This window comes from Callorhinus ursinus, unplaced genomic scaffold, assembly GCF_003265705.2.
Source record: "Callorhinus ursinus isolate GAN/ISIS: 27379988/994484 unplaced genomic scaffold, GSC_fseal_2.0 scaffold16, whole genome shotgun sequence".
Taxonomy (NCBI): Eukaryota; Metazoa; Chordata; class Mammalia; order Carnivora; family Otariidae; genus Callorhinus; species Callorhinus ursinus.
The window spans coordinates 24,155,245-24,178,612 of NW_027397078.1; the positions used below are offsets into that span (position 1 = coordinate 24,155,245).

Genomic DNA, 23,368 nt, shown 5'->3' on the forward strand with positions numbered 1-23,368 from the left:
GTGTGTGTGTGTGTGTGTGTGTGTGTGTGTGTGTGTGTGTGTGTGTGTGTGTGTGATATATATATACATCTCCACATTCTTTATCCATTCATCAGTCTGTAGACACTTGGGTTGCTTCCATATCTTGGCTATTGCAGATTGGTACAGCCACTGTGGAAAACAGTATGGAGCTTCTGCAAAAAATTAAAAATAGAATTACCAGGGCACCTGGGTGGCTCAGTTGGTTAAGCGACTGCCTTCGGTTCAGGTCATGATCCTGGAATCCCGGGATCGAGTCCCACATTGGGCTCCCTGCTTAGCGGGGAGTCTGCCTCTCCCTCTGACCCTCCCCCCTCTTGTGCTGTCTCTCTCTCTTTCATTCTCTCTCAAATAAATAAAATCTTAAAAAAAAATAGAATTACCATATGATCCAGTAATTCCACTTCTGAGTATTTGCCCAAAGAAAATGAAAACATGAATTCAAGAAGATATATGCATCTCTGTGTTTATTGCAGCATAGTATCTCCTTTTAAAAATGTCCTTTAGATGGAACCTTTTTCAGGAAGGTCAGTAATAGCTGTTTGAGACCTTATTAGATAGTGATAGCTGTTGAATAGAGAGGGTTACTTTGACAAGTGAAATATATGGTATTTTAGGCACTATCAAAATAACAGATTAATATAAAACAAAGCAGTCTGCTCTCAAGCATATGAACGTTAATGTCCAGTCTTGTACTACTGAATCTCCATTAAATGTGACCGATATCTTGATAAGTCAGAGTGATAATTGGTGATCCTGAGAAAGATAATGAAATATCAAATATTTCATCTGGTTTAACTTACTGTGTTTTCTAATTCCACTTATTTTGAAAATTGATCATTAGTGTGATGTGGGTAGTCCTCTATTAACAATAATGGTTGGTTATTCAGATACCACACTGTGTGATGTTCCTTTTGTTCCCGGTACGCAGTTGTGTACATATGCCTCATATCACTTGGAAAATTCTAAGTTCTAATTCTAATTTTAAAAATAATTCAGGAAAAAAACCCAGTAGCTTACTTTCATCTTGAATGTATTAGTAAAGTTGTTCTGCCAAGCATTGCTTACAGAGTCTAAAATATTTTATATCTCTTTTCCAAATGATAAACAGCCCTCTTGTGTTCTGCCTTTCCAAAATGAAAGTATAGCTTTTGGATTAATGGAGTACTAATAAAAAACTTGATAATAATTTCACCTTGTGCATACTTTGCTGTCTTAGGTAAGTAAACATACTGTGTCATTTAACCAATAAGACTTGAAGGTAAGTTAGGGACAAACTGGGGCAAGAGGCACCTAGAATGCCTCTTGGTAAGATGGGGAATGCGGAAGAAAGAACTGATTGGGAGAGGGTAGAGTTATGACTATTTTTAGACATGATCATTGACTATTTTTAGACATGATTTTGAGATCCCAGTGGGGCACCCAGAGGTATTTAGTGGACCATTCACCACTTGGACAGAGATGGTCAGTGTAGGGTAAAGGTAGGTAATAGGAGAAATCATGGGTTTAGATGAAGTCATTTAAGGAGACACAGAGTTTAGATGAGAAGAGAAAAGGTCTGAGAACAGAATTCTGGGGAATGCCAGTGTTCATTCAAGAAAAGTGAGCCCAGGAAGGAGATTGAGAAATAAGCAGCCTAGGAATAGGAGGACAATCAGGGAAATAGTATCGTGAAACTGAGCAAGTGATGAGCCAAGGGAGGCAGTCATGCTGCAGAAGGATTCTGAGAAATAGGGGCTAGGATATAATCATTGGATATGGCAATTAAAGTTTTTTTTAAAGATTTTTAAAAATGAACTTTCAAAATAATAGTACACTTTTGTGGCAGATAGATTAGAAAACAGTTTAGCAAAAGGGAAAAAATTAGAACTGCTTGGTATTCTACCATCCCAAGATAACCATTTTTAACATTATGGTATATTATCCTTTCAGACTTTTTTCTTGCTGATTAACAGGGTTTTCTTTTCTTTAAGATGACTTTAGACTGGGATAACTGCTGAATCAATGGGTTAATAGATCAAGAAATTAAACATAGGGTGTCACAGATAACATATTGATGATACAAAGTAGAAAAAAACAGTGATAGCCTACTCGCAAGAGTGGAGAAGTAGTGCTTTTCGCATGGCCATGGAAGCTGCCTTTTCACTGCCAAATCCAGGGTGCAGAGGGGATTCCCGAAAGGCACATACCTCCATGCCTAACATAATGCCGGAGGCGCTCTTGCGGCAAGCAAAGGAGGAGGCATTGGTAATAGAGTGGGGAGATTGGGTCTAATACCAGAAGGTCTGAGCTGGAAAAGGACGGAAAGTAAAGTTTGGAAATGATAAGCCAAGTGAAAAGAGAGGCAAAGGTTAAGCCAGAGTGAAAAGTTGACAGTTTAGATTTTAGATGGGGACTGGTTTTAGATTGTGGTGAGATCTAGCACGTATGGGAATACGGTTTTAAAATGGAGTAAGGGGAGAGGTTGTAGGAGTTGAGGCGACCAGGAAAATTGGACTTCGTGGGTTTTGTACAAGTGATCTTATGTGAACACTGAAGACGTGGAGAACATGAGTCTTAGCTGGGTGCCGAAGTTGTCCGTGAACATGTAGGCGAGAGTCATTGATCAGGATGTGGGTAAGTGATCAGTGAGAAGGAGTAATAGAAAATGGATTTTTATCTGAACAAAAGGCCATGTTTTAGAAAAAGGACAGTAGAAACCTAAAAGAAGACTTAGAAGGTAGGTTTAATAAGCTATCAAGGAGTATTTTTTTGTATTTAAATCTGACTGTGGAGAAAACTTTGTGACCGGAGGGAGCTGGTAGGGGAGTTTGTTGACTCTGAAGCCTGGTTCCACAGGGCACAGACTAAAGGGTGGGGAAGGAACTGGGGGATGGGGGGCGGAGCTGCGTGAGGGTGAGAGGAGAGGATAAGCGGCCCTTGGCCTGGCCAGCAGCGTGGGAGGGAGGGTAGTTGTGTGAAAAGGAGAAAATTACTTTGCTTCATAAACAGTCTAAGAAACTGAATTAGTTTATTCTGCTTAGGAGATCTCATTATCATTCTGCTATCTTGGCTTCATTTCTTGGGTATGCAAAAATGTGGTTTCATTCCCTTCAAAAATTGTATATTTATATTTTAAATATATAAGCAATGTGTGATCACTGTTTTTTAGAATAAGGTTAATGAGGTAAGTAAAAAGGAAAAGGAGTAAACCTCAGTTTCTTGAAATCTTACCACCCGGGGATATCATTTTGGTATATATTCCTCCAGACTTTTCTCCTCTCAACATACACATGTGTATTTAATTTTGGAAAATTCACCGAGTAAACTGCAGTTGTCTGCTTCATTGTTTTTTCACATAACAATACCTAATAAACATCCTTTGTCAGAATAGGTAGATTGCTGCCATCGTTTTTAGTTGTTATAGTAATCCATTAGAGAACTACACCACATTTATTTAATAATCTGTTGTTGGGCTTTTGAACGTTTTCCATTTTTTTATTATAAGTAAGGCTAGAACTAAAAATCTTGTGTGTACAATTTGGCATATTTATCTGATTATTTCCTTTGGGTAAGTTCCCAGGTTTTTTCAAGGTCAACAGTGGTACTCTTTGGTTCGATTTCTTTTTTGTTGCTTTTTCTCGTAATTTAGCATTTGGCTGAAAAATCCTTTTTGTGTTGACAATTTGGGGACATACTGAAATATATTTGGTGAACAGTGTAAAATCAGTGGGCTAGGCATATATTGTTTGTAAGATATGCAATAGACTTTTTTCCCCAGGTAGGGAAGCCAAAAACATTAGCCTGCAAACCTTTAGATTGTCTTCTCCCAAAGGGCTTGTACATTTAAGACTTAGGCAGTGGAATTGAGATAATTATGAAAAATTGTTTAAGCTCTTAATAATGTCTTCAGAATGCATGGAAATGATTAACACAGTTTTCTTTGATTACCTTTTTTCCAGGTGATTCATGGCAGGGGACGTGGAAGGATTCTGTTCCTCCATCCATGACACCAGTGTCTCTGCTGGGTTCAGAGCACTGTATGAGGAGGGATTGCTTCTTGATGTCACTCTGGTTATTGAAGATCATCAGTTCCAGGCCCATAAAGCACTCTTGGCCACCCAGAGTGATTACTTCAGAATTATGTTTACTGCAGACATGAGGGAGCGAGATCAGGACAAAATTCATTTAAAAGGTCTCACTGCTACTGGTTTCAGCCACGTCCTTCAATTTATGTATTATGGAACTATAGAACTGAGTATGAATACTGTTCATGAGATCCTTCAGGCTGCCATGTATGTTCAACTTATAGAAGTGGTGAAGTTCTGCTGCTCTTTTCTTTTAGCGAAAATCTGCTTAGAAAATTGTGCAGAAATTATGAGACTCTTAGATGATTTTGGTGTAAACATCGAGGGAGTCAGGGAGAAGTTGGACGCCTTTCTGCTAGACAACTTTGTGCCACTCATGTCCAGGCCTGACTTCCTGTCTTACCTGAGCTTTGACAAGCTCATGTCTTATTTGGATAATGATCATCTGAGCAGGTTCCCAGAGATAGAGCTGTACGAGGCTGTGCAGTCTTGGCTGCGGCATGATAGAAGACGCTGGAGACATACCGATACCATCATTCAGAACATCAGGTTTTGTTTGATGACCCCATCCAGTGTTTTTGAGAAGGTTAGTGCATTTGAAAGCAATAGACAGGACTCATCGTTCAGTTAAGGCAGTATGTTTTTGTAGGTAAGATTGCCAGGCTTGGTCAGGAGCGAAAAAGAGAAGAGTTTATAAGAATAGTTCATGGATAAGCAGTCTAATTTGTTGTAGCTTGTGCCTAATGTTTTTAAAAACACATTTTGTGGGTGAAAGATGAACCAGGTAGGTAGTAGAGTAGTTTTGTTTTGAAAGTACTTTTAAAGTTGAAGCATAATTATTTAACCCAAAATATTCCAAGTTTGCTTTGGCTTTTTCTTTCCATAAAGTAATTAAATCTAAACTGGGTCAGGTTAGCTCTGTTTTTAAAAATTAATTTAAGTAATACATGCTGAAATTAGAGTTGAGAGGAGTTTTTGTAGTTTTGAATGATGTACATTAATGCAGTTTTGTATTCCTCTAAAATGTAGTGAGTAAACATAAAATAGCTCTTGAAAAGCAGTAGGCCCTAGTGGTGATGCTTCCCTACCCTTACCTAGTTGATTTTCTTCCCTACTCTTAAGTAGTTCTGTTTTTTCCCCTGTTGCACTATGAATACTAACTAAATTTAACCATGAAGACATGTTTATGTCTAAAACCATTGTTTTGGCATTTCTAACTAAATAGACTATAAATCCTCTGCCTACGTTGATCAAACATCCCTGTGCACATTTTACCATGTAATAGTTCTGCTATCTGAAAAATAGTCTTTCTCCAAAACAACCTTGGCCTTTTTGCATGAAAGCATATTTCGTTTTTGTATCAGAGTCTCACTTGTGATCCTTTCTTGCTGAAAGGAGAGAAAGCAGTTTCAGTAATTGCTTAACTTAATTGGTTTCTAATCACATGGTTACCTCTGGGGCTCTGTTTACCTCTTGCATCTTTTCTTCTTTCTAGAAAGCACACTTAAAGCTTTGGTTCGACACCCTTCATGTTAAATAGTTCTTCAGCTTTAGTTACCACACCTGGTGATTAAAATACAATATTTGCAAAGGAGGGCTGTTTACACTGTTTGAAAAATAAACAAATTTGTGCCTTCAGATCACACACAGCACCCTGGCATTTTCCCCCCCCCCCCCCCAAATGCTGTGAAGTGTCATTAACTTATACTTTCAATAGAGAACCCAATTTTATGGGATTTTATCTTTATTCTCAGAATGTACTTGATCTGGCAGAAATAATTGAAACTAAAGAATACATTTCTTAATTACTTTTTGTTGGGTGATAATCGGCCCCACATCAACTATGTAAATCATTTGTCTCTGATTTGATTTTTTTCCTTACTATTGTTTTTATTGCTCTCTTTCCTTGGGGAATCCTGTTTTGTCTTTATACATTAAATGCAACTGCACTCCCACTACTAAAACAAAAACCCTCCAACTTTAGTCTAGATGGAAGTACTGGTGAAATAAATAAAATTTCTCCTTCTGTGGGACAATATGATGGAATTGTTAGCAGTAAATGATTTTTAAATGTTCAGTGCCGAGCCTTTTTATATTCTAATTACCAGTTCAAGCTGGTCAGTAGTGACAGTGGCTGAAGTGAAAGTTAATACCATTGGGTAGTTTTGTAAATTATATGAAACATCACTTGTACCTTCTGATGGATTTTGTTTGCTTAAATAACATAGGAGGTGGTTATTCACCACTGGCCAGGTATTGGGTAGATTTCCTCAGAATAAAAATGTTAAGGCTTCCTTCTTGAGTTAATTTCTTAGGAAAACTTAATAAGGCCCTGGCCACAGAGGAATCTTTATTTTTTGTAATATTAGAAATCTTTTAGTTTTAGTAATACTGGTAAGATAAATGGAAGGTAGTCAGTGATTCTTAGCGATGTATGAAAGTTAATGCTTATCAAAGGAATCTGTGGCTTTCTCTTTTAAAATTCCAATAGAGTTTAACATACATTGTAATACTAGTTTCAGGAGGGATGTATGGCTTTCTAAATTTTGAAAACACTGCTTAAGCAGATTTTTGAGAGCTTATCTCTAGAAATAAAACTTCATAAACCAAACTAAAATGGAAAATTGGGTTGGGAAATAAGAATTTAAACTATTTTGCACCATACTAATTTGAGCTCCCTTGAAAATAGGGCCCATCTATTTTTCCTTTACTTAGTACGCTGCAGGTCTCAAACAAAGCCTTTTTAATACCCATTATATACACACGGTGACAGAAAGGGCACAGAAATAAAGACATGTTACATCTGTGCTCATCCTTTTTTAGTACGAGAATCTACATGGGGAAAAGTGTAGGCAGTTTTGATTTGTGGTTTTATCCTATAGGCTGAAATTTAGAAAAATGGAATATTGATAGGTACTTCTTATTTTTAGCTTTAAATTATTAAAAACTTCTTATGACTTACTAAACATAAAAAAGTGTCTGAAAGAATAGTGGAATGGTCACCCATAAACATATCCTGTAGGTTAATATTGTTATCATCTTGCCACATTGGCTTTAGCTATGTAAAACCATTTTAAAGAACGTTGTAGACATTATGATACTTCATCCCTCACTGCTTGATTGAGCAGCTCATTTCCCAACAGTGAGGAAATTCAACATAACCGTAATACCATTGTTGAAATTAACAATCATTCCTTAATGTCATGTAATAGGCACTTCATTTTCTGATTTTTCTTATTTGTCCCCTAAATGTCTTTTTTCAGCTGTTTTTTTTTTTAAGGATTTAATCAAAGTTCGTACAGTATATTGGGTTATTATGTCTCCCTTTGAATCTAGAACTGTCTCTCCTTTTTCTTATGATGAGGATGTTCAAACATAAAAAGTTGGAAGAGTAGTATAATGGATACCTGTGTAGCTGTCACCTAGATTCAAGAACTGTTAACATTTTACCATATTTGCTTTATCTAGATCTTTTTTTCTTTGCTGAACCTTCAGAAATAATTGCAAACATAATACTTCATCCCTAAAAACTTAACACGCCTCTCCTATGAATAAGGACTCTTTCCTACCCAAGTTCACTGCCATTCCACCTAAGTAAATTAACATATCATCATCTAATAGTCCATATTCAAATTTTCCCATTTCTCAAAATGCCCTAGAATGTAGTTGTTACTTATGCATTGCTTTTGGTTATCACATCTGTCTAATCTTTCTTAATCTAAAACAGTCCCCCTCTTTTTTTGAGAACGATAAGATCACTGATTGTCTTAGTGTGTTCCATATTCTGGATTTATCAGAGTATTTCTTTATGTTGGTATTAACTTAGTTCCTCTTTTCCTTATGTGTCCTGTTAACACATCTGCTGTTCAGCATTGTGTTTTTTCAGGAACAGTTATGGGAAAATATTGTTGTAATGCCGAAGAAGTCTTGGCACTTAGCAACTCTAATCAAACTTAGAATTTACATTCTTTTTTTGTATTAGGAGGCTAAGTAGCCTGATCCTATGACTAAGATAATCAAGACTTTTATTCATAGTATTCTGTTAGATTTGTTTTAGAGTCTTAAAATTTCCCTCCTTTAAAAAAAAACTGAGAACCCTGGGGCGCCTGGGTAGCTCAGTTGGTTAAGCGACTGCCTTCGGCTCAGGTCATGATCCTGGAGTCCTGGGATCGAGTCCCACATCGGGCTCCCTGCTTAGCAGGGAGTCTGCTTCTCCCTCTGACCCTCCCTCCTCTCGTGCGCTCTCTCTCTCTCTCAAATAAATAAAATCTTTAAAAAAACGAAAACAAAAACACTGAGAACCTTTCCATTCAATTTAATGAGATTAAAACCAGCTGAAGTCAAGATCAAAAGATTACTCTATAATAAAAAAAATTATATCTATGACTCTAGAACTGCGCTGTTCAATACGGTTACTGCTTGTGGCTACTGAATACTTGAAATGTGGCAAGTCTGAATTGAGATTTCAAAAATTAGGATGACAAAAGGGTGTAAATGATCTCATTACTCATTTTTATGTTGATTAGAGTTTGAGATGATAGGGTTAAATAAAATAACATTATTAAAATCAACTTCATCTTTTTACTTTTTTAAATGTGGCTACCAGAAAGTGTAAAATTAATCATTGGCTCACATTTGTGGCTCTTTATATTTCTGTTGCACAGCGCTGCTCTAGAAGTTCAAGGAGTGAGCTGTTCATTAGAAACTCTCTGAATATGTGTATGGTCAACAGCCTTTCTCACATATTAAACTCTTCTGGTTTCTCAGCCATTCGAGATGTTCTGCACAGTTTAGCGTTAAATGAGTTTACCTACCTGTAGAGTGGCTGATGAAGTTAACTTGAGTGTGGCATCTCTGTCAGGATCCTTACCCTGGCCTCGGGAAAATAAAAAGCAAGTGAACAAAGCTGGGTGGAAGGAACCTGTATAGACTTTAATTCTTCTTTGGTAGTAAGGAACAGATCTGAGCAGAGGCTTCACAGTGAGGGAACTGGGCATTCTGGCTCTCCCCAGGGAATGGCCCTCCTTCATTGTAGGGACCTGAATCTCGCCCTCTAGCTATGCTGAAATCTTGGAGTTTATTCTTCTGCAATATCTTTCCCCCTCGTCCTCTACTTTTCTCCCCAGCTGAAAACAGACCGTCTTAACTTTTGTATTGAGTACTCTATGGGACTGTCACCAAAGAGCTCATGGCTTCCAAATTTCCTCACGGAGTTCCTTAGAAACAGTGATTCTACTTACCTGAACACCTTATATATGTCAGATTGTGCCTCAAGTGCTCTATACAAAGGTAGAGTCTACCGGTTATTTCCATTTTATAGGTAAGAAAACAGGCTTGGAAAGGTTAGGAATCTTACTCCAGAACAAGTGGTATTGCTCAGAGTGGAACCCAGGTCTGCTCACTTCCCAGTCCAAGGGCTTCCTATGATAGCTGCTAGAGCAGGGAGAGAGGATCCTGAGGTGCAGAAGCATGCACTTAACCCTCTGCCCGCTTGGGTCGCTTAGAAGTTGTTGTATAGTCATGAAAGTTCCAATGTGTTTGCATGAACAAAATATGGCCTGAGAAATTTAATGGCACTGAAAAAGGTACAAGGTGTGGGAAGACTTCCAGATGTGCATGCCCAATTCTGGGCATTTCAACGTATAATCAAAGAAAGCTAAAAATAAATTTAAGGATCTTGTCCTTTTAATATAGTTGTTGAAGAGTTCTTAGGATTCCGTTTGTCTATAGTGGATTTTTAAAATAGACTTCATTTTCAGTTTTTACACAAATGTCTGGCGTGTTTTTTTTTTTTGTTTTTACTAGCTCTGAGGGTCTTTGCATCTGTTAACAGAGATAAGGCCTGACATTGGTCATTTTGAATTTCAGTGATGTGAGGATTTAAATAGTTTAAACCTTGCTTTCTTTGGTCTTTCGGTTTTTTAAAAAAATTACTGTGTTATTGAAAACATGAAGTAAATGTATGTTCGGCAAAATGCTATTACACTTTTTTTTGCATAGAAAAGATCTTTTTAGCAAAATTGTTACATTATTCACTAAAATACTCATGTTGATTCTTTAGTACAGTGACATTTTAATATTTTTGAACCTAGGGCACCTTCAGTATTGTAAATATGCATAAGGTAAGAGCATACCAGTGATCCCCTTAAAATTGTATTAATCATAATCATAAAGTCTTCCAATTTTTCAAAAGGAAAGAAAATCTTTTCAGTCCTGTAAAGATTAAAAAAACACATTTGTTCAGCTTATAATTAGGCTTTTATAGTTGGTTTTTCATTGGCTGTTCAGTAAGGGAGCAGATTATAAAGATGTATTCTGCTTTATTCCTAATGTTTTGTTAACTAGCTCGTGATATTCAGACTCCCTAGTGTGCTTTCTTCCCCTCATATATTAAATGTAATTCATAGTATTCCCCCAAATTTGGATTTATGGAACTTTTTTTTTTAAAGATTTTATTTATTCACTTGAGACACAGAGATACAGAGAGGGAGAGAGAGAGCATGAGCAGGGGGAGAGGCAGAGGGAGAGGGAGAAGCAGGTTCCCCGCTGAGTCAGGAGCCTGATGTGGGGCTCGATCCCAGGACCCTGGGATCATGACCTGAGCCGAAGGCGGACGCTTAAGCATCTGAGCCACCTAGGCACCCCACATTTATGTAACTTTTAAAGAGCAAAGCTAATGTTTTAGTGAGAAAAAAGTTCTCCTTTACTGAGAATATTTTTGGATTTAACCATTACCTGCATTTTATGAAAGCTTGTTATAGAAACTTTTACAACTTCGAGATAATTTTGATAGTCTGCTGAAAAAAAAACAAAGCTTCATTATTAGTAAAAATCCTAGGATCAGAATTAAATGCTTCAGAAGAGCTTCCAAATAATTTTTTTAAAGAAGTCTTTAACTTAAGGTGCAGAATTTGTGGCTTTAAAAGCTACATGTTAAAATGGGATAAGGTGTCTTGTACTCACCTTGAAAGGGAAAGAATTCAAGGATTACAAATTAAGTGTCCAAGTATACCTTGGATACTTAAGAACATTAGTAGCTCTCAGAACTGCTCTTCACAAAACACTGATAATCTTCCAAATAGTTTCTCTATTAGCACAGTTGATGTAGATAACATTAGCAATGAACTATATGACACATGAGTAAACTGATTGTCCTTAATGTCATGCTTGGATGGTGTGATATTCCAGTTAATTGAGGTGCAGACCACTTGTAATGACATTGTATGGGTAAGGACACATCTATGTAAAGTGTAGGTGCTATATGCCCTCCAGAATTCCTTTACTTAGGTACTGTGACATGTTTTGACTAATCTAGCACTTGAGCGATCCAAAATTTCTATCCAGCAACCAGACCATTACCTGTAGTGTTACCACAGTTTAGCAGAAAACTAAAAAAAAAGTTTAATTATTTCTAACAACTTCAGTTACAGCCAGACAAATCTAGAGGAAAAAACAGAAATTTGTTTCTAACCCTCACCAAAGTACATGAGAAACATAAGCAGTGCTGTATTTGACAATACAAAGTTTTTAACAAAGCCAGTAACCTAGATTAAAAATGTGAAATTTGGTTAGAGTTCCTAATAAGTCTGAGTTGTTTTTGAAAAAGTTTAAAATCGCCTTCGTATATTAAATAGTACCAATACAGCTATAAACTTGAAATTGCTTAAATTAACAATCAGCTCACTCGCCCCTTGGAGTGAAAGCGCAGACATGAGCAGGTTTTCTGGTGGGAACTAGGTCAATAGGTTAAGCACACTTCCGCAGTTCACTTAGTGTCTTTTTCTGTATCCATCGCCTTTCTGCCCACCCCTCCTTCCCAGCCCTGTGGACTTGGATGATTGTAATTAACACGTGCACAGTTCTTTAAAAATCACCCAAGGTGTTTTCTCCTCAAGTCTTTGGCCTTTTATGTAGAGAAGTAGAGTGCTCTTGTTTTCCACCTTTGACTTGGCGTTCATCCCAGGGTCGCAGGTTCCTGGAGGGTGTGCTAAATCAGGGTGTTGACTGCTGTTAGATCCCCTGGGAAAGAGACTTTGGTGGGGGGTGTATGAAGCAGGCAGGAGTACTGAAAGCAGGAGTTCACAGATTCAGTCTTGTTGATTTTCCTTTTAAATAAAATAAATGGGAGATGAAAACAAAAGCCTAGAATTGGAAATGAGCCGTGAAGTAAAAGTGAAGGAAGAGATGCAGTACAGACAGCTATATTGACTTGTAAAAGGACAACTTTTTTTTAATGAACGGAGGGCAAGAGGGAGAGAAACCAAATGATAAGCAGAAATCCACCAGGATCAGAGAAGTCCGAAAATGGAGACAAGGTTAGCAGCAGGAGAGGAACAAGGGCAAATACTAAGATTTTAGGCTTTAAAGTTTTAATTCTCAAATTTAATATTTACTCAGAAAATGTTACATGTGTCATGGGTAAGCCTTGCTCATTCAGAAGTTAGTTTTAGGATTAAACCTTTTTGGCTTTCCTTCTGTTTTACCATATTTTTAAATAAAATTATATATTTACATAGTTGAGAGTATTTCCATAAATAGGAAAAATTCTAGAATTTAGTTGTACTATCTAAATATTACTATAATCAAATAAGGTCTTAAGGGGCTTTCTAGAAATTACATCATTTTCTACCTTTTAGGCTTGTGCACACTTATTTAATTTCTAGTGGTGTTCTATGACTATTGTGCTGAAATTGGAAGCAAATTAGACTTTCTGAGCATACTTATTTTTGAACTACATATTTTTCACTCTAGAAAAGTTTAAGGGATAGAGGACTAACCAAATTGTGCTGAAACTCATATTAGATAGAGTCTTGAAGAGGGTCCTCTCCCTCACCCCCATTTACGCTGGTTACTTCTGAAGTTCTGTTTGGTAATTTAGACTGTTGCCTGCTTGAAGAAGAGAGGATAGGTAAATCCTTATTAAAATTTGTCTTTACTGTTTGGTATTTGACTGCAATTACAGTATTAGTGAGAGGATTTGTGCTTAACAGGAACTGATTTTTTTATAGCCTTATCCTTGGTCATTAACTCAGTTTTTCAGGACAAAGGGATTAATTATAAAGGTATTTTGTACCTAGCTTTTTTGTGATGATTTTAACATAAATCAGTATAAGCTTCAGTTCTGAACATGATTTTATAAATAGACTTCTCATACCAGGGTTGATGCTTTTGTAATACAGCACATAAAGACTGCTGCGCATTTTGCTGAATATCAAAATAATATTAAATGTAGCTCTGGTTCCCAAAGGTATAATTTGTTTTAGTAACTGCTTTGTTTCTGGATATTTCTCTTTTTTTTCAAGTTTTATTTATTTGACAGAGAGAGCGCAAGTAGGTAGAGCGGTAGATAGAGGAAGAGGGAGAAGCAGGCTCCCCACTGAGCAGGGAGCTGGATGCGGGGCTCGATCCCAGGACCTGGGATCATGACCTGAGCCAAAGGCAGAGGCTTAACCAACTGAACCACCCAGGCGCCCCTGTTTCTGGATATTTCTTTTGAGCAAATTGAATCATGGAGAGGGGATGATAAAACTGATAGCCAGGACTGTCTTCCTTCCACATGACACCTTATACTCATCATTCTGAAAATCAGGTTAGCATTTTTGGATGTAGGAAAGGCCAGAGGTGTCTTCATGCAACTGATTCCTTTTATAAGGAGAAAATATCTAAGCCAGAGGCTTGTCCATAATCACACAGTGACTTGGGGACAATGTCAAGCCTAAGATCTGGGATCTTTAGTTCAGGGATTATTCTAGTCCCCAGTGGCACCTCCCACCTCCACTGACAGATAAACTAATAAAAGGCATGGGTTTTTGTTTTGTTTTAGTTTAAGTATATTGGGCATTTAAAAAAACATTTTGAAAGGTGAAATAGCTGAAATATCCTAAATTGGCTGGCTAACAGCCTAAAATAATTTTAGACTGTAGCCAGCTATTTTTTCTTATTTTATTTTTCAGTAATTTCTCCACTTAGCGTGGGACTTGAACTTATAACTCTGAGATCAAGAGTCATGTGCTCTACTGGCTGAGCCAGCCAGACACCCCAGACTGTAGCCAGTTTTAGTAGATTTTTTAAATTGCAGATTTTTAATCAAAGGTAGTAAGCTCTGTGGAAATGGCTGTTTTAGTTACATTGCCAGTTCTGTTTTAATTCTCAAAATTCAGAGTGGCATATACGAATAACCTTTAAAAGTTAAAAATTGAATGGATGATGTAACATTTTGACAGTAGAGGGAGAAACATGGAATTTTTGCCCAGTGGTAATGGCTAGCTATTATTTCTTCAATTTAATATATGTTTATAGGAACCACATTCAAAATTAATAATTTCTCACATTTTCTCCTTTATATGCACATACACAAACTAAAAGATCAGAGGAAGCAATGGACAATTTAAGATTTTCACATCACTGTTTTTAAGAGGTAACAAACTTTAATTTTGTAATCAGCGTACGAGAAAATGCTTTTTTGTAATATTTTTCAGTATCAAAGTAAGAAAAGTGATAATGAATATATTCTAAGTGTTAAGACAGCTTTTTTTAATCCAATCGAAGGATAAGGGAAGTAGTTCTTTAAAACATGAAAGAAATGTCATTTTCCCCCATATCTTGCTTTTGGAAGCACCTGATCTACAGATAAACTGTTACGTGAGGAGGGAATGATGGGAGAAATGCTTAAAGATGAGCCACATGTTTCGTTTTTGATAGCTCGGCTTTGTTAATGCATTCAAATGACTCCATTTACATAGCCCTCCGCTTTTTGTTTTAAAGCAGACTATATCTATAATTACTTTGTCCAGGATTATCAAAGAGGCATTAATTCTCCATTTCTATAATGAAAGAAGAAACTAATTGTGCTTATCGATATTGTCTGGTTTTAGAGGAAAATCCTAGCTCTGGGAAAAGGGCAAGGTAGATCTAGAACTTCTAGCTGTGGCAGAGAGGAGGAGCTAAATTTCTTTGGTTAGAAGACGTTCTACGGTATAATCAACTATCTCAAAGGCACAGCTTCCGTTACTGGCCTACAGGTAGAACAGGCTGGATAGAGATACGTAGCTGTGATGTGAATTTTGACATAAACTTGAAGTAACTTTTAAAACTCTTTGGAACTCGGGTTTCAAAGGAACATGATAGAATAAATGGAGAAGAGGGCAAAGGGACCCGAAGGTTGAAAACGAGAGACAGGAAAATGACTGTAAGAAGAAGTTCAGCTGACTCAGTTTGATGGGGTCTGTAAGAGCCTGGGTTCGGAAGGTGGAAGGCTGTCACACAGGCCATGGTGCCTCGTCCTCACGTGACACCAGGACCCCTCTCCGGTGCTCCTGATACACAGTCACACCTGGACTACCTCCACTGGCAGGGATGTTCCCTGAGTCCGGAGGTAGACAGTCCTGACTTGGGGAAAATATGTACCCATGCCTTTCTGACTGCAGTCCTTGTAAAAAAGCCAAGTACAGACCTGTATAGACCCTGAAAAGGGGCAACTCCATGTTGTGTGTGTATACATACGTTTTCCTCTTGGTGTCCTGCCAGCTGTGTAAAATAGTCCGTTTTTAGTTTTTGAGAGTATTATATATGCTCTTCTGTAGTTTTTATCATTTGACATTTTGAACATCTGTGTTAGTGCATGTGGATTAACCTCCTTCTTTTTAATGACTGCATATGGTAAAGACTGCATACAAGAGTTTATTCAACCAGTGTCTTATTGCTAGATATTTGAGTTGTTCCCAGTTTCTGTGCTCTTAGAATAATGTGATGAACATCCGTTATCTTGACAGTTCTAATTACAAAGCTTTTCCCTCTGCTGGCCTAAAATCTTCCCTCTAACTTCTGCTGACTGGTCCTGAAAACGGTTGCCATCTTTCTCCTGAGTCTTCTCTTGAGCTTAAACATTCCTCGTCAGTTTTACCATTTTTTTCCGACGGTTTGGATCCCTTTGCTGTCCAGGATGTGGTCCACTTTGTGATGTCTAAATTGTAGTGATGGAACTTAGCCCTCTTAGCTGTGGTTTCACCAAATAGAGAGGGTGGGATTGTCTGTTTTAATTCAGTCCATGATTTTATCCTGCCATATCACATTGTTAGTTCGTATTGAGGATAGTCAGTTATAGCTTTACATTTGGAGTTCACGGAGCCCTGGAGTATTTGACAAAAGCTGTGGACTTCCCACCATCTCACCTTACCCTGCCCCCCTCCCCCCCGGAATGCATTAACACAATTATTTATTAATTATTTAATAAAAAATTAGTTTTGGGTGGTTCATGGGTCCCTGGTGTTTCTCTTTATCATTAGTCTTGTTGATTACTTTGCCAAAGTCATACGTTCTCTCATTCTCTGTCAGTTCTGTTACATCCTCAAACATTCAACTGGAAGCGGGTCAAGCCTTGGCATTGCTGGGTGAGTCCATGCTGCTTCCCAGCATGTAGGCTTTCTTATCACAAGTGGTATTTTTTAACAATCCAGATCAGCCTCAGGCTAACCAGTCTGTAGTTTGGAAGTCTGGCTTCTAGTTCTTTCCCATTCTTCATGATTCCACAACAGATTACGGAAAGCGATTAAGCAGCCTTAATCTGTGAAGCCTCTCAGGATCCCAGGATGTGATTTTGAGATCACAGAACTTGAACCTAGTGAGAATATCTATCTAGTTTTTCTTTTTTTTTTCTCAGCCATCTTGGATTTAAGTTTCTTCTTAGTCATTATGTTTGATCTTCAGATTAGAAAGAATAAAACATCCTTAGCCAAGAATGGAAATAAAATAGGAGAAGGCTATTAGTCTTTGTTAATATTACATTAACCACCCCATCCAGGAGGGGCTTCACGTTTGTCTCTACTTATTTTTACTTTAACCTCTAAGATGCCATTTATTCATTATCTGGCACTTTTTTAAGTCACAGTTCATCCTGAGGCTTTAGCCTTGTTCACAATATTCTTACAGCTCCATTTCACCCTTTGTGATACTTGTTTTATGTGCTTTTTTTTTTTTTTTTTACCATCTGTTGTAAGTGGTTTTTTAACATCTGAATCCCAGAAAGCTCTCTGTGCAGCACATCAGATTTTTTAGATACTTTCCCCTTTTCTTCCCCTCATCAGTGTGTTTTGCAATTATGCAGTCAGCATTATGCTTCTGAGAGCCTCCAAGCCTTCTTGAGCTTCTTTACACAGTTTCCGATCTTGGAATTGATCCTAATTTTCCTTTAAAAAACTTGAAATCTGCCTATCCAATATGTGCAGCATTCCCCTTCCCTTCTCGATCTCCAAATGACATGGCTGCTTTCTGTAAAGCTTCCTCCTCCTTGCATCTTACTAATCATGTTTTTTGGGGGAAGATTAGGTCCAGAGTAACAGTTTCTCTCCTTTCTCTAATTTCTGAGACTGAATTTTTATGCAGACCAAAAACACATCATCAGATGCATCGACTTAAGCTGACACGCCTACAGGTGTCCACTGGTCAGTGATAGTAGCTAATAACGGCTATTATTTGTTGTACACTGCCACATGACAGGCACCATATTGTCCTTTTCACGTAGATGATCCTGCCTGTCTCCTACCTTAGGGTTATGAGGCATAGATGCTATTATTGTTTTCCCAATAATACAGATGAGGAAATGGCTATAAGGATGTTGAGTTACTTGCCCAAGATCCCACAACTCGTGAGTGCCAAAGTCGGATATTTTCTAAACTGGATTCTTAATCGCCATACTGGGCAGCTTGACGTGGTACTTAATTACAGTGCTGGACGGGATTCTATTACTTCAAAATCTGTGTAGCTCTCAGGCCACTGGCTGTGCACAGTAGGCACTTAAATATTTAATTTGAGGTTCATGTTTCTTGCTGATTTCCAGGGTATTGCCTTTTAGCTCTTGCAAATAAAAAGAGGTGGAAAATGGGTGAGGTATACTGTTAGGCAATTCATAGGAGAAATGGAAAGATGAAAAGATGCTCATTTTTCCTAAGCAAATATATTGTTGATGGTTTTAAGAGACCCAGTTTTTAAATGGCAAGACTCTTTGTTTATAAATATGATACATGAAAAAGAATGCAAAGATGTTTGTGAAGTTTCAGAGATAATCACTATTAACACAAGCATGCATACACAAATTCTTAATTGGGCTACCAGTGTACTATTGCTTTTTATTTTTTTATTTTTTTTAAGGATTTTATTTACTTATTTGACAGAGACAGCAAGAGTGGGAACACAAGCAGGGGGAGTGGGAGAGGGAGACTCCCTCTGAGCAGGGAGCCCAATGCGGGGCTCGATCCCAGGACCCTGGGATCATGACCTGAGCCAAAGGCAGACGCTTAATGGACTGAGCCACCCAGGCGCCCCTGTACTATTGCTTTCTAAAAATTGAATATATTGTGAACATCATTCCATGTTACTAAACACTCAGTGATGATGGCTGTGCAGGTTTCGATTGTTTTTCTTAAGAGATTGAAGCTCACTTCATTTCCTTTGTTCTGTACCTTTTTATATGTGAAGTAAAAGTAGAGGATGAGACTTAAGATCTTCTGTTTTTATTATATTATTAGTCTGTTTATTGAAATTACTTCTTTACCATTATTCATTATTTGATCTCTTCCACGCTTAGTGTTTTGCTAGGAAGAATGGGGTTGGATGCCCAGTCATTGTGATCCATACAATTGATTCTTTGTTTCAAGGACCATTATACTATCTTTTCTTTGAGAAGGGTCATTAGGCTAATTCGTTGAACATGTATGTTAAGTGTTTTAATAAATGAGTTTGTCATTTAGAGTTTTCTAATGAGTAGTGGAAGCTGTGCAGTAACCTATTGGAAATAGCTTTGGAGCAAGACTGTCCTGGATCAGGGTTCAGATCCCAGCTCTGCCAGTTTTAGTCATGTAAACAATTTGGGCAAGTCACTTAAGGTTCTACGCCTCGATTTTTTCATCAGGAAAATAGGGGTGATTATTACTCTCTCATGGGAGGAATAATTTAACTTGAGATATCACACGTAAAGCCCCAGTGCAGTATTGACGTCCGTTTTTTCTCTTTTACTAGTAAGGCAAGGAATTCTCAACCTTTTTTGTGACGTTTACCCTTTTGCTAGCCTGGTGAAACCCACGGAAGGACTCCTCAGAATAATGATTTTAAATCCATAAAGTTAAATGCTTGGGATTACAAAGGAAGCCAATTATATTGAAATGCAGTTACCAAAATACTTAAAACACATTTGTGGTCCTTTCTGTTTCAGACATTTTTTGGGCCAAGGTGGGTAGTGCATGAGAAAGCGAGGAAAGAGGGAGGAAAACAAGGAGAGGTAGGAAAAGGAAGCTCCTAAATAAATATGTCTGGTGCCGGCTCCCTCCCAAGCAGTCACCCCGGATTCCCCACAGGCTCCTAGAGCTTTCCACGTCCGCATCCTCTCAGCAGTTCAGATTGATCACCAGTGAAGTGAGTGCCTCTCCAGTGTCCCTTAGTGACACCACTCTCCAGAGTGCCTCAAGTCTAAATCCTCACATCACTTCGGGCCCTGACTTTTGCACCCTATCGCTACTTCACGTCAGTTACGCACTTCTGCCCATTTGCTCTCTCAATATCTGATTTTCCCATCAAAATGGAAGACTCTCACCTTGTCATTATGATACAGGCTTTTTCGTCATGGTTGTCCAGCTTCCTACCTCTTCCACAAGGGAGCCCGTCGGTGTTTTGGGCCAGTTTGGTATGTTTCAGATTTTCACGTCTGCAGCACTCAAAGATGGGCTGTACACTCTCATTCCCAACCGTCAACCGCCTCATTTACTTGTTGGCAAATCTGTATTTTCATTTCCCCAGACATATTCGAAGTTCTTTGAGGAAACAGACCCCATCTTATACTTAACATTTTTATCTCCCTGTAGAACTTAGCACAATACTTAAAAGTGCTTCATAAAATCTTGGTAAAAAAAATCATCACAATGGGGTAGTTCCAGCTCCAAAAACAAAGAGGAAAAAATTGGACCTCATCACCTGGATTATGGTTGTAGGAGTTGCTGATATCCGACCAAGTCTTTATATCAAAAACCTAATGAGAATTTCGTGTCTATTTAAATTTTTACTAACTCACTAACTTGATTGCCCAAGTTATTCAGTCATGGTTGCTCTTACAGTGTTCCTTGTGGTTAAGGAAACCATGGCCGTGATTCCCTCTACTGTGAAACCTCTGTTTGTCCTCATAATCACCACTTGTATCCCAGGGCCTGACATAGAATAGATGATTAGTACATTTTGCTAGAGGAGTTTAGCTTGTTCCTGGAAAATAGCTTGTTTACTTTAAAAGGCTTGGGGATGTGCATAGATTATTATAAAAACAAATATGATGATAGCTTTGTTTAAAAAAAAAAAGTATGTGATCTTAACAGGAAAAGCAGTTTTAGTACAGTAAGCCTCAAATCATACACTAATCACCTTAGTTGGCTTTGCTATTTTGTTTGCCGTTGATGCTCTTTCTTTTGGTTAAATTCTTCTACTTGTATTCTTAGGTTAAGACATCCGAATTTTACAGATACTCCCGACAGCTGCGCTATGAAGTTGACCAAGCACTGAATTACTTTCAGAACGTTCACCAGCAGCCTTTGTTGGACATGAAATCCAGCCGCATCCGCTCTGCCAAACCCCAAACTACAGTATTCCGAGGAATGATCGGACATAGCATGGTTAACAGTAAAATCCTTCTCTTAAAGAAACCAAGAGTCTGGTGGGAACTGGAGGGCCCCCAAGTTCCTCTGCGCCCGGACTGCCTTGCTATTGTCAATAACTTCGTGTTCTTGTTGGGCGGGGAAGAACTGGGCCCGGATGGTGAATTCCATGCTTCTTCCAAAGTGTTCAGGTATGACCCGAGGCAGAACTCTTGGCTCCGGATGGCAGACATGTCAGTGCCACGTTCAGAGTTTGCAGTTGGTGTTATTGGGAAGTTCATTTACGCCGTAGCTGGCAGAACCAGAGATGAGACTTTCTATTCCACCGAGAGATACGACATCACCAATGATAAATGGGAATTCGTGGATCCTTATCCAGTTAACAAATACGGACACGAAGGGACAGTGCTCAATAACAAGTTGTTTATCACCGGTGGGATCACCTCATCTTCCACCTCCAAACAAGTATGCGTGTTCGACCCCAGTAAAGAAGGGACCATAGAGCAGCGGACCAGGAGAACACAAGTGGTTACCAACTGTTGGGAGAATAAGAGCAAAATGAATTACGCAAGATGTTTTCACAAGATGATTTCTTACAACGGCAAGCTTTATGTCTTCGGTGGTGTCTGTGTGATCTTGAGGGCCTCTTTTGAGTCTCAGGGATGCCCTTCCACAGAAGTGTACAACCCAGAGACTGATCAGTGGACCATCTTGGCATCCATGCCAATTGGCAGAAGTGGCCATGGTGTGACTGTGCTGGACAAACAAATAATGGTTCTTGGAGGCCTTTGCTACAACGGTCATTACAGCGATTCCATCCTCACTTTTGATCCGGAAGAAAACAAGTGGAAGGAAGATGAGTACCCGCGGATGCCCTGCAAGCTGGATGGTTTACAAGTGTGCAACCTGCATTTCCCGGAATATATACTGGACGAGGTCAGACGTTGCAACTAATGACATCTTTCTCCCTTTAAAAAAAGCCAAACAAAAAATTTGTTTGTGACAAAGTAGTTAATTAAGAAAAACCTCACCAGTTTTACTATCAAAGCCATTGGTCTAATACCGTAAAAAATTTTTCATTCTGTGCTAGCATCCTTTTTTTTTTCTTTTTAGTGGCCTCAAACTCATGCAATAAGTTCATTCTAAGCGCTAGCTCTTGAAACTACTTCCAGAAGCAGTTGAATAGAGTGATCCACTTATCTGGGAAGTTGATTTTATGCTTTAAACATTTTTTTCAGATGTCAGCGTAGGAGTCCTGCATCTTCTAAGAGAAGACCTGATAAGTGTCACTGGATGTAATTTCGGTTCCTCTCTCGATCTGAAATCTTTTGGAACGTTTATTTCAGTGTATTACAGTCTGTTAGACCTTTTGGTTTTATGATTTAAGTTTAAAACTCTTGACCTTTTTGCATGGCTTTTTGCTGAAAATGCAAAAATATAAATTTTCTACAAAATTAACTTTTTTATATTCAAAACACTATTTCTAAGCTGCCTTCTCTTATCTGCATTGTGTTAGTGAAAGCATATCCATACTTGCATACATCTTATGAACATATAAGGCACATCTCCTTTTATGCGTGGTTAGGATTCTATATTTTTAAGCTAGTGCACTTGCACACACGGTTTGCCATACTTGTTGAATTTTAGATGTAACGTCTTTTCATGTATTAACATTTTTAGAAAGTTAAAATAACTGGAGTCCTCATTTGGTATCAAAGTAGCCTATCTTCACTCCATACTGATTCAGTAATATTTGAGCTCCGTGTATTCCTGAAACATGTATGGATTTCTGAAAACTAACATTTTATATTTTCCTTTCAAAAGTAAACGTTAGTGTTCCTTATCAATGTATGTCTTGTTTTTGAAAATGTTTTTCTTTGCAGTCTGTTTAACGTTACCCTGTTTTTAGTGAGAATCGGAGTGGTAGACACAGCCCGGGCCCTGCGGCGCGCAAGCACTTTTAAAGAGCATTTAGGTAATACCAGACTCCTAAATAGAGGCCCCTTGAAAGTAAGTGCAACTCCCATTCTTTACACTCAGTAAGGCTGCTGCATCTGTTATTGAATGGAAAGTAGCAACTCGTGGAAAATTTGAGCTCATTTTTGACATAGAGGTAAGAAACAGAATTATAATCTTACTGGTCATATCTACTTGTTTATTTAGTACAGAATACTTAATGGCACTGGGGATGTAAGCCCTCAGCCTTTGTTTTATTTACTGAAAGCTACTAGCATGAAGGATAGTAACCTCGAAGTTCAGAACAGATCAAGAATAACTGTTGAAAAGCATTTATATAGTAAGTGTTTTAGGATTAGCCGCGCACCTTTCAACTCTTTAAACTCGAAGGAAGAACACGTAGTTGACAAGATTAAGCAAGAATAACCAGGGAGTGGATCATTCACATTGATGCCATTTTCTCCTGAGTAAAGTCTATGTGATACAGACTAGTTCTACACTGGCAAAACTTGCCAGGTCTTAGGATATTGGTGCAATATTGCAATGCCTTCTTCTATGGCTGTTGTATAAAATTTCTAGTTTCACCTTTTTTTTTTTTTTTTTTTTTTTTTTTTTGCTGCTGCCACCACTGAACACAAAATGGAAGAGTGAAGTCATGGAAATGTGAAGACTTTTGCTTTGTTTTTTTTTTTTTGTTTT

The 23,368-nt window shown here is 38.1% G+C and overlaps 1 protein-coding gene across 2 annotated transcripts in view; it reads left to right on the plus strand.

The window, feature by feature from the left end:
- Window positions 1-23,367, plus strand: part of KLHL15 (kelch like family member 15) — a 32,463-nt gene extending 9,096 nt beyond the window's left edge. Inside the window, exons 2-4 of one of the 2 annotated variants that reach the window (XM_025857397.2) lie at window positions 3,960-4,671; window positions 20,558-21,649; window positions 21,952-23,367. In XM_025857397.2, the coding sequence (XP_025713182.1) occupies window positions 3,967-4,671; window positions 20,558-21,649; window positions 21,952-21,963 (1,809 nt within the window). In that variant the 5' untranslated portion in view covers window positions 3,960-3,966 and the 3' untranslated portion in view covers window positions 21,964-23,367. Of the gene's footprint in view, window positions 1-3,959; window positions 4,672-20,557 lie in introns of both variants that reach the window. The other variant, XM_025857396.2, reaches the window with a different exon arrangement.
- The last annotated feature ends 1 nt before the right edge of the window (window position 23,368 follows it).